A 17,102-nucleotide genomic window follows, 5' to 3' on the forward strand; every position below is an offset into this window, starting at 1 on the left:
AATAGAAGACAATATCAGCTAAAACAGTTACTATAAGGCTACCTTATGGTTACATGCTGAAGATATATACCGTGAAGGTTTGCCACTCACATCCTCAACCTTCCATGAAAACTTAACAGCTCAATTGGTATTCCATGTTGCTCGGACTCCAACGAGTTTATCATATTAAGCTCTTACCACTTGTCCCAAAGTTCCCAAATTTCCTGATACTGCTAGTTCAAGTCCGACAGAAGCCATTGGGTGAAACGAGGGTCTCCAAGTAGGTATCAGCTTCAAAACCATCCCCTGCCAGAATGCCATCGACCACTAAGTACTTATAACTATCGTCTTCCAAGTTGTACAGCAACAGTTTTCCATCAACATCCAACAGGGCTTCTCTGTTCTGCGCCAAACACAACGGCTTCATACATATGTATGAGAGACTGAGGGTTAATTTAGTCCATGATTTACCCACACCATACTCAGTCATCACCCAAAAATCATTGTGCATCTGATTGCGGCTATGGAGCACACACAGGCAACCATTAAGAACCCCAACCACGAACTCAAAGCTAGTATTGACAATGTCAGGTGCCGGCATATCCGAAAACACCTCTTCTTCCAAACTAAAAGCAGCAACCACACACCTACAATCCACCCCATCTTCGAAACTAACCATCCAGTGAATAGTCCCATTAAGAAGCACTCGGGATTCAGACACATTATCCACATATGGAAAACTACAAACAATCCTCCAAGAATCAGTTCTCAATGAGTAGACACAAACAGTTCCACAACCTACTTTCACCACCTTATAATCATCATTAACAAAATCATAACCGAAACCATAAAAACTCCAACCGTTCGGAACGAAACCCGAAGGTGGGTCTGGGATTCTCTTGGATTCTCTAGTGGAAGGATTAAACAAAAAAAGGGTATCTTCATCTGGGGCAATACAAACCAAACCATTACAAGAGCCTAAGATATCAACCCAATTCCTTTGGTTCACACAAAATGGCAAATTTAACTTCACCATTACTGGAAATTCATCATTACCTTCTTCACTTCTTTCACAATACAGAAAACCATCTCTGGCAGAATCTAATAACTCAGCTAATCCATTTGGCTTGTCTTTCAAGGGATAATCAAGCTCTAAAGCTACCAAATTCTCATCAAAACTACCATTTCTACCAATTGATTCATATTCAAGAGAGTACAAATTGTGTGAGGAAATGATTACTCTTTTTCTCTGAGAATAAAAACAATCATTACTAACGGTTTTTTTGAGGTGGGATTTGGCTAAAAGGGGATCTGATATAAGAGAAAGCCATTGCTTTGAGACACACCTGAATTGGCAAAGCGATTTGACGGGTAATCTTGAAAGGATTTCCACCATGATTTCTTGGGGAAGAAGAGGGATTTCAGCTTCAACCGGTGATTGCTGCTGAATTCTTCTTTCTTTATTCATGATTTCAATTGCTCTAAAGAACCAGTTTTGATGGAAAATATTGAATAACCCAAAAGGGGAAATAATTAGAAAAGACAGATGAAATGAAGCAAAGTAGATAAAAGACGAGAGCAATTGGATTTTGAGCAAATTTGGGAAAATTTTTGAGTCAAGTCGACACCTGATGGGCTTAACTCAGCCCCCACTTTAAATGATAATTTTTTATTTTGCACCTTTTATGTTTATGAATTCCGATTTTCCTCACAAAGTTATCACTTTTGGTCCTCAAACTCGAATTATTATTCACTATTCCAAAATTTTATTATTTTCAAATTTTGATACGATAAACATATTATCACATATGTAATGTTATGATAATTTTAACTTTTTACTTTCATATTTTACTTACAAAAAATCAATTAATAGTGTCGTTTGCATTAAAATTAAAATGCGAAAAATATAACTACTAAGAAAAATCCAATTAATTAATATGGACAAAATTTACAACTTTATGCATATAGTGAATGTTGTTCAAATTTTTTTGTGAAAACGGTGTTGACTTGAATTTTGAAAATGAAAACGAAAACGGGAGTCGCTACCAATCTTTTTTGATGAGGTGTGATAGGATCACCTCGAAAAGTGATTGTTTTTAATAAATAATTTGATTTTATTAAAACAACGATTTTGGTCCACGAAATTTAGAAAACAGGTTCGGGAGTCGGTTACATACGAGGAAGGATTAGCACCCTCGTAATGCCCAAAATTGGTACCTAGTTGATTAATTAATGTCTTAGTGTCAAAGATTGAAAACTTTAAAGAGATTTAAAATACGATCATTTATTGAAATGTTGAAAATTTTAGGGAAAAGGGCATATTTCACCTTAATCGAGAAAGAGAATTATATCCAGTAAGTTAGGACACAATGTCTTGAATTCCTGATGCGCGAATGAATGCCAAAAATTTACTTATTTAAAATATATTTAGTTATCTCGAGTTTAAAAAAGGGATCATGCCCAGTAAGTTAGGACACGATCTTTTCTTAATTCCCGAGATCGTTTAAAACTTGAGAAAAAAAGGGATCATGCCCAGTAAGTTAGGACACGATCTCTTCTTAATTCCCGAGATCGTTTAAAAATTGAGAAAAAAAAGGGATCATGCCCAGTAAGTTAGGACACGATCTCTTCTTAATTCTCGAGATCGTTTAACTTGAGTTTGAAATGATTCGTGTATTTAGATTTATCGAGAAAATCGAAACCCCGTAAGTTAGGATACGATTTTTCAAATCTCAAAATACGAAAAACAAATTTTGATATGTCGAGTAAAATGAAACATGATGTCGTAATAAAAATGCAAAAAACAAATTACATAGTGGATACGTATAACAAAACAATAATAAATACGATAGTGTAAAATATTACGAACAATAACAACAAAAATAAAATAAATAAAAGGACAAATCAATAACATACAAAATGATAAGCATACGAGCAAATAAAATTAAAACATTCTTTCAAAATAGTAATAAAAAATGTAAATAAATAGATAAATAAATAAAATGAATGAAATTATAAAAATGTAAAAAGATATATATATGTACGTGTATATAAAAATCATGAAATGTACAAAAATATAAAAGTATGTGTATACATGTATATTTATAATAATTAAAAATGTACGTATGTATATGTATATATATGTATATATATAAAGTATAAAGTATAAATAATATATAAGTATGTATATATATACAAATGAATCAAAAAATTATATACGCATATATATTATAAAAAATGTATGTATATATATATGTAACAAAATTTGAATTTTTTTTTGATAAAATGATTGGGAACTTTAATTATAAAACCAAAAACAAACAAAGCCCAACATTTTGAGGCCCAGTGTCAAGCAAAAACGGTTAAAACAATCAACATCACTAAATGTTGAACTCTTACTGCTTGGAACAAGTTAATCCATGCCACGTTCGCAACTCCTCTATCTAATCTTTCTCGTATGGTAGTCTTCGAAAAATTTCCTCTTTCCCAAGTAAACCAGCTACCTTCATAGCCCACATCGTACAATTGACATTCCTTGAGTACTCTTTGGAATAATTCCATTCTCCTCTCATCTTTAGGCAGTCCTCCTTTCGTCTCAACTCCATACATAATTTCATTGAAGTCACCCACAACAAACTATGGAAGATCCTTATTAGTAGCTAGGCTTTTCAGTATAGCCCATGATTTGCTCCGGTCCTATGTATAAGGGGATCCATAGAAGCATGTAAATCTCCACTTACATCCTTTCTCATTATCATCAACAAGTACATCAATGTCTTTTTGAGAAACTGCTCAACGATATATCAACCTTATTCCTCCATGCTAAGCACAACCCTCTCGTACCTTCTGAATCAACTTCAATACCATTTGTATACCCACATCTTCTATGAACTCGTTCCATCTGCTGTCTGCCTAACTTTGTTTCTATAAAGAAGACCATTTGGGGATTATGTAACCTCAGCATCTGCCGAAGCCTTTTGATCGTCCGTAGTCTCCCCAAACCAGAGTTTCCAGCTTATGATTTTCATTGTGACCGGTCGGCTTGCCTCTTGGCATTCGCTGATGATAAAAGGTTGAGATCCATCATTCTCCTGTTTCTTGTACTAGTATTGTCTCTTTCTACATTGCTAGGAAGATCTTCCATCTCCCCTTTATTTCGTTTTTTCCCCTCCTCACCCACTAAGGTCTCATCTTCTAAATTATGCTCCATTGCCATATTTATCTGACTTGAACCATATTTGCTCTTTTGCCATTCCGCAGGCTGTACCTCTCCCTCAATACTGAACCCCAAAATTCGGTCAATAATCTTTCCCCCTCTTACTTTTGAACTTCCATCCCTATGTCCTGATTCATCAGATCGATTCTCCCCCCATCTTCCAATCCCTTTTCCTTCATCTTCTCGCAGCCATATACTATTCATAGAAAGAGCTCTTCGAGATTGCGCTCGCAAAGATAAATCCCAGCCCAACTCTTCTGTATCTGCCCCTGTCATCATTTTTATCTCACAGAAGGACATAGATGAGTAAATAATAATAATAATGTAATATAATAGTAATAATAATATTAAAATGATCAATTTAATAATAAATAACTAAAATTCCAAATAGATGACTAAATTGAAACTAAACAAAACCTTAGGGCCGAAATAAAAAATGAAGAACAAAGAAAAAGACTAAATCGTGACGCGCGCGAAAGTAGAAGGGCCAAAAGGAAATTTATCTTGGCCTCTAAAACGCACAGCTCTGATGGGGACCAAATTGAAATAAAAGAAAAATAATAAGGTCAAAATTACAAATAAAAATAAATTACATTAAAAAGGTAGAAAATGTGGAAGGACCAAAATGGTAAATATCCCAAAAGTCAAAAACACGCGGATCCTGTAGCAGGTTAGGTTGCACACGTTGGTCAAGGAGTGAAACGATGCCGTTTTAGGGCTATCAGGGCCAGCCCTAAACAACGCCGTTTGGTAGCCCTATATAAGTTTAGATTTTTTAAAAAAATAATCATTCTTCTTCGTGTTTTAGAAAAAAATGAAGGTTTTCCTTCAACCTCCTCTCTCTCATCGACCAGGATCCGACCAAGGGTTCCAATGCGTCTCCATCGTAGCCCAGCCATAAGCGGCGATCGGAGGTGCAAAATAGGGTCTTTTATGTCCCTTTTGAAGCCAGACGCCTCTAGGACTCAGATTCAAGGCCAAACCCTTGGAAAAATGAGTTAAAACCTAAAAAAAACGCAAGAAACCGCTTGCTTTTCCTTCCCTCCGGCGCGGCACAGGTAAGATTTTATTTCTTTCTTTTTTATTACTTATTATTTAGTATGAAAAATAAAGAAACAAAAATAAAAAAATGGACGAAAAAAATGCAAATCTAAAAAAAATGAACTTTAAAAATTTTTTGTTTTTTTATTTCTCAAAATGTTCATGAAAAAAGAAAAAAAAATCCCCAACCCCTGTTACAGTGATTTGAATGGCTTTATATGGCCTTTTTACACATTTTTTAATTTTATAAACTGTCACTTTTCTCTGATTTTGCAGGTGCAAATGGCGGTTGGTGGGTCAGTGGCAGAGGAGTTGGTGCGGCGCAGCAGTGACGGTGGGGATGGGACGTGCGGCGCTGAGCAGTCAGAAGGCAGACCTAGGTGCGGCGCACCTAGGGTTTTTTTGTTGTTTTCTGTTAGATTTTTTTGGGTTATTTAGGTTAATGTATCTTTGGGCTTTATGGGTTAGGTCTAGGCTAGGTTTGATTTTGGGCCCCAGGCATAAATTGGGCTGTACAGCTATCCCTTTTTGCTTGTTGTCGTGTAGCGAGAACAGACCAAAGACTAAAAAAGACCAATTTTGCTCGGTCTCACTGATACTTCTTTGGGCTCTTCTTTTCTTCAAGTAACCTCATTCCAGTCCATTGTGTCTTATTGCTTCGATCCACTCCACTGCAACTTCAAAAAGAGATATGACTTGTGGCTTCAATCCAATCTGCTGTGACTTTAGGGGGGTGAGGTTTGTGGTTTTAGTCTGCTCCACTGCAATGTCAGGGAGATAAGACTTGTATATTTTTAACCTACTACAGTGCAACTTCAGGGAGGTAAGGTTTGATATGATATACTCTACTACAACTTCAGAGAGATAAGATCTGCTATTTATAGCTTTAATCTGCTCTACTGCAACTTCAGAGATAAGATTTGTTATATTCAGTCTGCTCCACTGCAACTTCAAGGAGATGAGACTTGCCGTTTTTGATCTGTTCGCCAGGGAAGTAAAATTTGCTGTTGTAGCTTCAATCTATTTAACTGTAATGTCGGGGAAGCAAGATTCATTGTTGTAGCTTCAATCTGTTTCATTGCATCACCAGGGAAGTAAGATTCGTTGTTGTAGCTTTAATTTATTTAACTGCGATGTCGGGAAAGTAAGATTAACTGTTGTAGCTTCAATCTATTCCACTACACCGCTAAGGAAGTAAGATTCGCTGTTGCAGGTTAAATCTATTTAACTGCAATGTCGGGGAAACAAGATTCATTGTTGTAGCTTCAATCTGTTCCACTACACCACCAGGGAAGTAAGATTCGTTGTTATAGCTTCAATCTATTTAAATGCAATGTCGGGGAAGCAAGATTCACTTTGTAGCTTTAATCTGTTCCACTGCACCACCAGGGAAGTAAGATTAGCTGTTGTAGCTTCAATCTATTTAACTGTAATGTCAGGGAAGCAAGATTCGCTGTTGTAGCTTCATTTTGTTCCACTGCACCGCTAGGGATGTAAGATTCGCTGTTGTAGCTTCAATCTGTTCCACTGTAATGCCAAAGAGATAGGATTCACTGCCCACAACTTTAATCCACTCCACTTCAGCTATTCCAAGCCTTAACGCCAGAGAGATAAGATTCGTTACCCTCAGCTTTAATCTTCTCCACTGCAACGCCATAAGATTCGCTATTGTAGCTTCAATCTGTTCCACTGCAATGCGAAGGCGATAAGACTGGTGTCTTCAATCCACTCCGCTGCCACTTTAGGGAGATAAAATTATTGGCTTTAAACTGCTCCACTTCAATTTTAGGGAAATAAGATTTGCCATGATCTAATTCAATCCATCCCACTGCAACCTCAGGGGTATAGGATTTATGGTTTCACTAATCTGCTCTCTAGGGAACAGAACCTGTAGAATCCATTTGATGAACCTAATTATGCCTAGTGATTAGGATATCATGATCAGAATGAGTCAAATGTTCCTAACTAAGTGTAATACCCGAATTTTTCCCCGGGTCTAAAACCAAATAATAAAAAGAAAGCACACTTAAGAGGCCAAATGGAACAGTCCATATAGGCCCAAAACTACAAAACCGAGTGGCCCAATTACAATGTGGCCCAAAACAGTTGCAGAAACTATTAGGGTTTCTATGGTAAACATCAGCCTTCAGCATTCACGCCGCAGCCACTTAGCCCGCATCTCCAATCTTCACCTGTACGACAAGAAAGGAAACAAGATCGGCAGAATAACAAGAAAATCGGAGCTAAATCAGCGAGCAGAGATTTCTTGCCTTTTTTCTTTTTTTTCATTATCTGCTATAAAAGCAAACTTAAAATATTGTAAAAGGGGATTCGAAATCAATAAGAAAAAACGATTATTTTCACAGCAAAAAGACAGATAGTTCAATACCGAGAGAGCAGAAATTGATCCAAGGTTGACATTTACGTTTTTTTTATTTTCTTCAATCTACAGTTATTATTATATATTTTTATCTATATACGAATAAAATAAATAGGAGATAGAAAGGAACAACCTTTGTTTGAACCCAGATCGCCGTGGACGGCCGAGGTAGTCATCTCCGAGGATAGACGGCAGGAAATCGAAAGGTTTCTTGAGATTTAGGGCTTTTTCATCGGTAATTTGAAGATCTCGGGGTTGGATTTGGGTTTAGCGGTTTCGAAAGGTCCAAATCTAAAATTTTCTTCTTTTTCGGCCACCGCATGCAGTGATGCTGTCACCGGTGACCGGTGGCCTGCGCGGCGATCCCTTCGCTGAATTTTAGGCCGGTGCCCGAAGAAAAAGGGAGAGGGTTGAGAGGTTTTTGGGTTTTTTTTATAGGAAATGAAAAAATGAATTTTTTGAGTTATTTTTGGCTTAAATAGCCTAATGAAACGGCGCCATTTCATTAGGCCTTCCCAGGTGCCAAAACGACGTAGTTTTGGGGAGGCCGACCCGAAACCGACTCGACCCATCCTAGGATCCGCGTGTTTTTATGCGAAGGGGTAAATTGCACTTTTGGTCCCTCCGCCTTTTAATGTTCTTGCAATTGAGTTTTTTTAATTTTTAAAATTTACCCTTTAATTTATTTTCGATTTCAATTTAGTACTACTTGAACGACGCCGTTTTAGAGGAGAAGGGAGAATTTTCTTTCCAGCTCCTCTATGTTATTCGCGTGTTCAATATGGTCCCTTAGTTTGCATTTATTTACAGATTTGCCCCAGATTTCTATCTCAAATTCAAATTAGTCCTTTTGTTATTTTTTAGAGAATTAATTAATTTCAAAAATTTAATTATTAATTCTATTTTTAACTTATGTATGTAATCATTATTTTCATAATATATTTATTTATTTTATAACTTATATATGTACATATATATACTTATATTCTTAATACAATTTTATAATTTATATATATAAATATTTATATATTTTTCTTTATTTTTGCAAATGCATTTTATATATTTCTTAAATGTTTTAATCCATATTCGTATATATAAATCCATATGCATGTCTTTTATTCTTCGTAATTTCAATGTATATATTATATTCACACCTTATATTCTTTATATATTTTTATTTTATAATTCCTTTCACTCGTTTATTTATTTGTGTTTTCATTTATATTTTAAAAGAATTTTTTTTGCTCATTTATTTGATATTTTGCTTGTCATTGATTATTTTTTGTTATTTATATTATTTTCGTTTATTTAATGTTCATACTATTCCTATATCATTGTTGTATTCATTATTTGTTAAAGCGGCATTTATTCATGCATCAAATGTAGCATTACACTGTTTTTTTACTCGAATTCTTAAAAATAGAAAACTTTGAAAAATAAATGCAATACTCGTATTTAGGATCTTCGAAAGGATTGAGCCCTAACGTATTGGGTTCCAATTTTCTTTGTTGAATCTAATTATCGAGAATGCTTTTTAATCAAACAAAATAAAAGCTTGTTATCGGAAATTCAACATGTCGTGTCCTAACGTATTGGATGTGATGCATTGATTTCTCGAGATGAAGATTTTTTTCTAAAAAAACAATAAAGGAAATATTCAATGTTTAGAATTTTGAGAAATTGTGCCCTAATGTATTGGGCCGCGATTTCTTTATAAATCTTAAACAAATAAATATATTCTTTTAAATTTTATTACACGAGTATTTTGGACAAACTCATTTTTGTGGAAGTAGAATATCGTGCCCTAACGCATTGGGTGTGACATTTTCTTTCTCCGAAATGAAAAGAGTCTTAATAAGTAATGCATTTTTTAAGTTTTTACTAAGGATCATATTTTTCAACTCTCGACATTAAGACACTAATTAATCAACTAGGTACCATTTTTTGGGCGTTACGAGGGTGCTAATCCTTCCTCGTATGTAACCGACTCCCGGATCCGTTTTTCTAAAACTCGTAGACCAAAGCCATTTTTAGGTGATCCAATCACACCTCAATAAAATATTGGTGGCGACTCCCGAATTTCATTTTTTTAAATCATTAACTGATTTTTTTTTTCCAAAATAAAAATGGTTTCGACAGTTTGGCGACTCCGCTGGGGATAAAATTTTGAGAGTTGAGCCACAAAGTTGATTAATTTCTGTTTTATGGTCGAAAAAAAAAATTTATTTTAAATTCACAAGATCCTTTTGCATTCATTATTTTCGTGCTTAATTGATCTAAGTACTTTAGTTGTTTTCTTTGCATTGTACATTACATGTGTTGGATGATTTTACCTTCTAAGTGGGAGTGAGAAACTATTCCTTCGTGAGGTTTTCACCTCCGTATAGGATAGCAGATCGCTTTCGGGATACATTTGTACCTATGCCTTCGTGAGATTCTCATCTCCGTATAGTCATAGGGAAATGTATTCCCCTGAACCGAACTTGATCTATATGAGCCTATAATGCGAGAAAATCGAGGAATCTATTGGTTTGGGTACCTTTCCCTAGATGCCAAACTTCATAAAATGAACCTTAGGAATCCACCTTAGGTAGAACTACACTAAACCCTAGTAGATATTCGAATAGGTGTTTTACTATTTCTTGATTATATTCTATGTTTATATATGATACTGACTTTTTGTGTTTTATTTTGATTGCATGACATGGCATTTCATTTTATTATAAAAGGCGTCGGTTCATATTCAGTTTCTAGATAGAAAGCTTATCATGGAAAAAAGGTTTCTTGATAAACTGGAAGATAATGCGGTTGTCCGAACTTGGTCTAAGACAACACAGTGAGAGAAAGGCGATAGTTTGGCTGATGGATATGTATCAGAATTATGGGACTTTACGCGCATCAGTGTAACTCAAAATAATTTGTAAGAATTGAAGGAAATCTGGGATCAGTGGAATGAAGAGGTTAGACAGCTATTTTATAATAATTATGGGGATTTGCCTTATTTGCTTGATGTGAAGGTAGACAAGCACTTATTTCGAGCCCTCGCCCAGTCTTGGAATCCTACTTACAGTTGTTTTACATTTGGGAAGGTTGATTTGGTGCCAACGATAGAAGAATACGTGGCTTTACTTCGATGTTCAAAGTTTCAAGTAGACAAAGTCTACTCGAGAGCGGTAAATGTGCCAACCTTTTTGAAGAAGCTGATGAATATAACGGGGATGAGTGAGCAGTGGGTTACTGCGCGGATCAAGCAAAAGGGGGATAGCAAGTGCATTCCCTAGAAGAGTTTGAAAGATTCAATTCTAACGCACCCATATGTGAGGAAGAAGGTAGATGTTTCTGCATTGAGTATATATGGCTTAGTCATCTTCCCCAAAGCTTTAGGACATGTTGATGAAGCAGTCACCGATTTATTCAACCGGCTTGATAAGAGAGTTACACCAATTCCGACAATCTTGGCAAAAACCTTCAAGTCATTGAGTGCATGCTGGAAAGCGGGAGAGGGTAGATTCATTGGATGTGCACAGCTCCTACTCGCGTGGTTTCACAGCCACTTTTGGAAGGTTGATAGGGTTTCATATCGGGTTTTCTCTAAAAATTATTCGCCACTAAAGAAGATTGTAGCCACACCGAGGAGAGACGACATTTCGGAGGAGAAGTGGATGGCAATTCTTCAGAATCTTAAAGAAGAGGACATCGAATGGAGAGCCCCTTGGTTGCTTCCGGATGAGATCCTGTATAGATGTGGTAATTTTGATTGGGCTCCTCTGCTTAGAATTTGGGGAGCTATTGGATATATCCCATTGCTAGTGCTAAGGCAATATAGGTCAAGGCAATTTATACCTGCAACCCAAGGAATAGCTGATTGTGAATTCTCATACAGGGATGATGGTTATGGAAAAAAGATTCAAGAGATATCTAGTGCATGGAAGCACATTCACCGGATGAAGAGGTTAGTCGTCGGTATAATGAATGGTGGGTTAGGAGAATCAATGATAATATACCCAAGACAAGTCAAGAAAACGACTAGTCAATAGAGGAACATTTGCGGGTCATCCCTTCTGAGTTGGAAATCATAATGCAAGATTTTGAAAGAAGAAATGTGGATCTAGAAAAGAATATAAAACAAATGGAGGAAGAAAAAATGAACTTGAGATTAGACATAGACGTTCAGAAGCTCGAAACTGAAAAATTAAGGAAAGAGAAAAATAAGGCTGAGGAAGAGTTGGATAGTTTGAAGACTGATTATAAAAATTTACGTCTGTCAATGAGAACTGTGGGGCTGAGAAAAACCTCAGAACAGTAGCGTGAAGAAATTCGAGAAGAAAAGGACAAAGCCGATAGATGGGAACGAAAATTCCAAAAGGTGCAGATGCGAAATGAGGCTTTAAAAGAGAGTTTGTCAGATAGCCAAAGAGAAAAAGGTGAATTAAAGGATAGGGTGACCGAGTTGGAAAGATCTCTTCATCAATATCGAAATCGAAACTCCGCAATAGAGTTGAAAGCAAGCTTGAGAAAGATTGAAGAAATGAAGAAAATAATATAATAGTTAGAAACGTCTTTGCAAAATTGTGACATCCGGATCCAGTACTTGGAAGCAAATAGAAGTCGTAATAATGAACAACTTCACTACTTTCAGACTCAAGTTAGGAGCAGAGATCATATTATAGGGGAAGCTGTGGTCCAGATTCGAGAAGTGGCTGATCACATACAGACTTTAGTGGTGCAGGTTGACATGTTGAGTTTGAGGTATGAGTTAGAGTCAGATCAGGGGCAAGAGTTAGCTTTGTTACTTAGAAAGATTAGAGTTCTGAGTAGTAGGGCAAAGCCTTATTTGTAATTGACTTTATGTAAAGAAATTTATTTTCTAGTAAAGTTTTTCTAAATGGAATTGAATCAAAATTGACGCCTTTTTTGCATTCATTTCATGCATTGCATTGCTTCATATGCATTAAAAAATATTAAAAGATTCTAATTGATATAAATCATTCCTAAGTTAATCTGGAAACCAACCATCCTACCAAGCACCGCTATGGTACTCGAGCAAAAACTAAAGACATGGACCAAATGATAGAAAGGCTAGAACAGTTCCAAAAAGAAATGCAGGATCAGCTTCAACAACAAATGAAAGAGTAGCTCGAGAAGATTCAGCAGAATATGATGGACAAAATGATGGAATCTCAGGGGAAAATGATGACTCAGTCAACTCAGTTGTTGACTGGAGAAGTTGATAAAGGAAAGGGCTCTGTGCTCAATGTTGAAGAAGGAGACAGTGAGGGACCTGTTTATCCTCCAGGCTTTACTCCTCAGCATGTTGAGGTATATCCACGCAAATCATTTGTTACCATCAAGCCTCAACAGTTTCAGGTCGGTGCTTCAATGCCAATGAATTTTCAAGTTGGATCAGGCTTTAACCCTGGAGACAACCTTGTTAATCCTGCTATCCCTGACTTCGATGAAACAGCTGGAAAAGAAAAAATGATGGATGAATTGCCAAAACAGCTAGAAGAAAAGTATAAATGGCTGGAAGAAAAATTTAGAGCGATGGAAAGTTCTGAGAGCTACCATGGGGTTGATGCTAAAGAATTGAGCTTGGTTCCGGATTTAGTACTCCCTTACAAGTTCAAAATGCTAGAGTTTGAGAAGTACAATGGAACTAGTGGCCCCGAAGCTCATATTACCATGTTTTGTATACGGATGACTGGGTATGTTAATAATGACCAACTGTTGATACATTGTTTCCAGGATAGCCTCACAGGGGCAGTGTCCAAGTGGTACAATCAATTGAGCCATACCAAGATTAATTCATGGAGAGATTTAGCACAAGCATTCATAAAGTAGTACAGTCATGTAATAGACATGGTACCTTATAGAATCACTCTACCAAACATGGAAAAGAAGCCTAGTGAAAGTTTTAGACAATACGTACAGAGGTGGAGGGAGGTTGCTGTCCAAGTTCAGCCATCTCTTCTAGAAAAAGAGATGACAATGCTTTTCGTTAACATATTGAAAGCCCCATTTATCACACATATGTTATGAAGTTCCACAAAAAGCTTTTTTGACATAGTTATGAATGGCGAAATGATAGAAAATGCTATCAAAAGCGGGAAGATTGATGCTGGAGAAAGTAGCAGAAGGTCGACCGTGAAGAAGAAAGAAAATGAGGTCAACAACACAAGTTCATATAGCAAGGGTTATTTAAAAACGATTGCGGTGAATCAGCTGAGAAAGGTGGCTGCTAACCAACAAGGATCATCAAAAAAGGGATCCGACACAAGACAAAACACGGTGAAGCTTTAATTTACGCAAATTCCAATGTCGTATAGGGAGTTGTATCAAAATTTATTTGATGCACCCGTTGTTTCCCCTTACTACTTAAAACCTCTACAGCCTCCGTACCCCAAATGGTACGATGCAAATGCACAATGCGATTATCACGTGGGAATCATGGGGCATTCCATAGAAAATTGTACGGTGTTTAAAAAGCTGGTTGAAAGACTCATAGGCATGTGCATTGTTAAATTGGATGATTCGCCTAGTACAGAGAACCCGTTGCCTAATCATAATGATAATGGAGTGAACATGATAAATGGAGATATGGGTAGAAGAATCAATGAAGATATCGCAGAAGTGAAAATTCCTTTAAAATGGGTCTGGAAGAAGATGGTAGAAAGGGGGTTGTTTGTTTTGGATTTAAAAAGAAGCTTTGGAAGGGTAAAAAACTACTGTGAGTTCCATAACGATGAGGGACAGGAGATTCAAGAGTGTACAGAATTCAGAGCCTTAGTTCAAGGTATGATGGATGACAAAGAAGTGAAGTTTTATAAAGAAATTAAGGAAGAAGGAAGTATATGTGCATCAGAATCAATAAAGGTTCCAAAAGTAACTCATCCTGTCATCATCATGTCGCGACCAAAGAATGATGAAGTGAGAACACCAGTAATACCAACGATCATAATTAAGAAACCTGCAACCTTTTCTTATCAAGATAGTAGGAAAGTTCTGTGGAACTACGAGTGCAATACAACTGCCCCTGGAAAGGAGATTACAGAAGATCAGGGTATAGGTGCTTATCTAGAACCTGTGAAAGGAAGGGCCATAACAGTAGAACAAAAGAAGGAAAAATAGTTGTGCCTGTGTTATTCATCAACGAGCCAGTGAAAGAGGAAGAAGCTGTGGAATTCCTCAAATTTTTGAAGCATAGTGAGCATAGCGTTGTCGAACAGTTGCATAAACAATCGGCTCACATATCTGTACTAGCCTTACTATTGAATTTAGAAGTACACCGAAGTGCGTTGATGAAGGTGCTAAAAAAAACCTATATGGCCAATGATATATCTGTTAACAAATTGGATCGATTGGTTAATAATATCAGTGCTGATAATTTCATATTCTTCAATGATGATGAAATACCACCTGGGGGCATAAGGTCTACTAAGGCTTTGCATTTTACTACACGATGCAAGGGGTATATCCTGCCAGGAGTGTTGATTGATAATAGATTAGCATTGAACGTGTTGCCATTATCCACACTTAACAGGCTTCCCGTAGATAGCTCACATATGAAAACATGCCTAAATATAGTGAGGGCATTTGATGGTACAGAAAGAAAGGTCATGGGAAGAATTGAGATACCCCTACTGATTGACCCAATAGTTTTATGAGGTGGATTTTCTCGTAATGGACATCAAGCCCTCCTAAAATTGCTTATTAGAGAGACCATGGATACATTCGGCGGGGGCTGTACCATCATCATTCCATCAGAAGTTGAAGCTAGTATCAGAAGGTCGGCTGGTGACAATAAACGCCGAAGAGGATATTATAGCGGCGGTATCTAATGAGGCACCGTATGTGGAAACTAATGACGAATTGGTGGAATGCTCTTTTCGATCTTTGGAGTTTGTCAATGCAACATTTATTCTTGAAGGGAGCAAAATTCTAGTGCCTAAAATATCTAAAACTACAGAGATGGGTTCGCAACTGTTGGTAGGGAAAGGAGCTTTACCAGAAGAGGATTAGGGAAATATCTTCAAGGAAGAATTGAGATTTCGGTGCTAAAAGAGAAACAAGACCACTTTGGCTTAGGGTATAAGCTAGATAAAGGACAGAGAAAAAATGAGTTAGAAAAAAGGCAGGAAAGAAGAAAGGCACGTCTAAGTGGGGAGAAGCTTAATTGAGAGCCAATGATAATTCCCCAAATATCCAAAACTTTCGTATCTGGAGGGATCATTCATTCTGAAAGAAATATATTGATTGAGGAAAGCGTCGAAGAGACATTGGAAAATATGCACATCAATGCCATAAATGAGGATGCAAATGAAGAAGGGAGCTTGTTAGACATTTGTCCTTATGAACCTGGGAGTGTTCTAAATAATTGGACTGCGGAAGAAATACCTAAACTCTTTAGAACTTTTTCAGAGTAATATTCAGAACAAACTTATTTTTTTAGCCTAGAGACAATAAGAACTCTTTTGTGAAATAGGCTTATGTTCGAACATTATTATTTTAATAAGATACATCTTTGTAATTGTTTTGAGCAAATATTCTTTCATTCTTTCCATACGAGTAAATATATTAGCTCATTCTTTCATTTATAATCATATTGCACAAATAATTATACATAAATTCATACATTCTTTTGTAATTATAATAGGCCCCTATATATCAATGACGTGAATGACGCCGATACAAACTCAGAGTTTCCTTTTGAACGAAACATGTGTTCAGAGGGATCGCATGACTTTGAAGGTGATGTAGATTGTGGTTTACCTTCGGACTTGTTGAGGATGGTAGAACAGGAAGAAACATAAATCCTACCTCACAAGGAATCAATAGAAATTGTGAGCTTGGAAGAAGGAAAATATGTGAAAATTGGAACTGAGATTTCCGTAGAGACAAGACGAGACCTCATTGAATTACCCCAAGAATTCAAAGATGTCATCGCATGGTCATACCAGGATATGCCCGGATTGAGTACTGACATTGTAGTACATCTCTTACCTATAAGGGAGGATTGCAAGCCAGTTCAACAGAAGCTCAGAAGAATGAGGCCTGATATTTTGCTTAAAATAAAAGAGAAAGTCAAGAAGCAGTTTGATGCTAGTTTTTTACAGGAGGTCAAATATTCTGAATGGGTAGCCAACATTGTTCCAGTCCCTAAAAAAGATGGAAAAGTACGAATGTGCGTGGATTATAGAGATTTGAACAAAGCAAGCCCAAAAGACAATTTCCCATTGCCACATATTCATACTTTGGTGGATAATACGGCGGGATATTTGCTATTTTCTTTCATGGATGGTTTCTCAGGATATAATTAGATAAAGATGGATCCTGAAGATATGGGAAAGACTACATTCATTACTTTGTGGGGAACATTTTGCTATAAAGTGATACCATTCGGATTAAAGAATGCGGGAGCAACATATTAGAGAGCCATGGTAGCCTTGTTCCATGACATGATGCACAAGGAGATTGAGGTTTATGTTG

The 17,102-nt window shown here is 36.6% G+C and overlaps 2 protein-coding genes across 2 annotated transcripts; one reads left to right on the top strand and one right to left on the bottom strand.

The window, feature by feature from the left end:
* Positions 1–217: 217 nt before the first annotated feature.
* Positions 218–1,447, bottom strand: LOC107892637 (F-box/kelch-repeat protein At3g06240). Its single transcript, XM_016817701.2, has one exon. The coding sequence runs from the start codon at positions 1,445–1,447 to the stop codon at positions 218–220; it is 1,230 nt and encodes a 409-aa protein (XP_016673190.2).
* Positions 1,448–10,418: 8,971 nt separating this feature from the next.
* LOC107892636 (uncharacterized) lies at positions 10,419–11,653 on the top strand. The gene is made up of 3 exons (XM_041100203.1): positions 10,419–10,517; positions 10,634–10,849; positions 10,946–11,653. Exons 1-3 carry the CDS (start codon positions 10,419–10,421, stop codon positions 11,651–11,653), a joined length of 1,023 nt encoding a protein of 340 aa, XP_040956137.1.
* The last annotated feature ends 5,449 nt before the right edge of the window (positions 11,654–17,102 follow it).

Source organism: Gossypium hirsutum, chromosome D09, assembly GCF_007990345.1.
Source record: "Gossypium hirsutum isolate 1008001.06 chromosome D09, Gossypium_hirsutum_v2.1, whole genome shotgun sequence".
Lineage (NCBI taxonomy): Eukaryota > Viridiplantae > Streptophyta > Magnoliopsida > Malvales > Malvaceae > Gossypium > Gossypium hirsutum.

Excerpts from the sequence above, each read along its gene's own strand:
- LOC107892637 (XM_016817701.2), bottom strand. The coding sequence starts at position 1,447 with ATGAATAAAGAAAGAAGAATTCAGCAGCAATCACCGGTTGAAGCTGAA.
- LOC107892636 (XM_041100203.1), top strand. The coding sequence starts at position 10,419 with ATGCGGTTGTCCGAACTTGGTCTAAGACAACACAGTGAGAGAAAGGCG. Across the intron at positions 10,518-10,633 it reads ATGGGACTTTACGCGCATCA|GTAGACAAGCACTTATTTCG; the intron begins GTGTAACTCAAA and ends CTTGATGTGAAG. Across the intron at positions 10,850-10,945 it reads CGGGGATGAGTGAGCAGTGG|GTAGATGTTTCTGCATTGAG; the intron begins GTTACTGCGCGG and ends GTGAGGAAGAAG.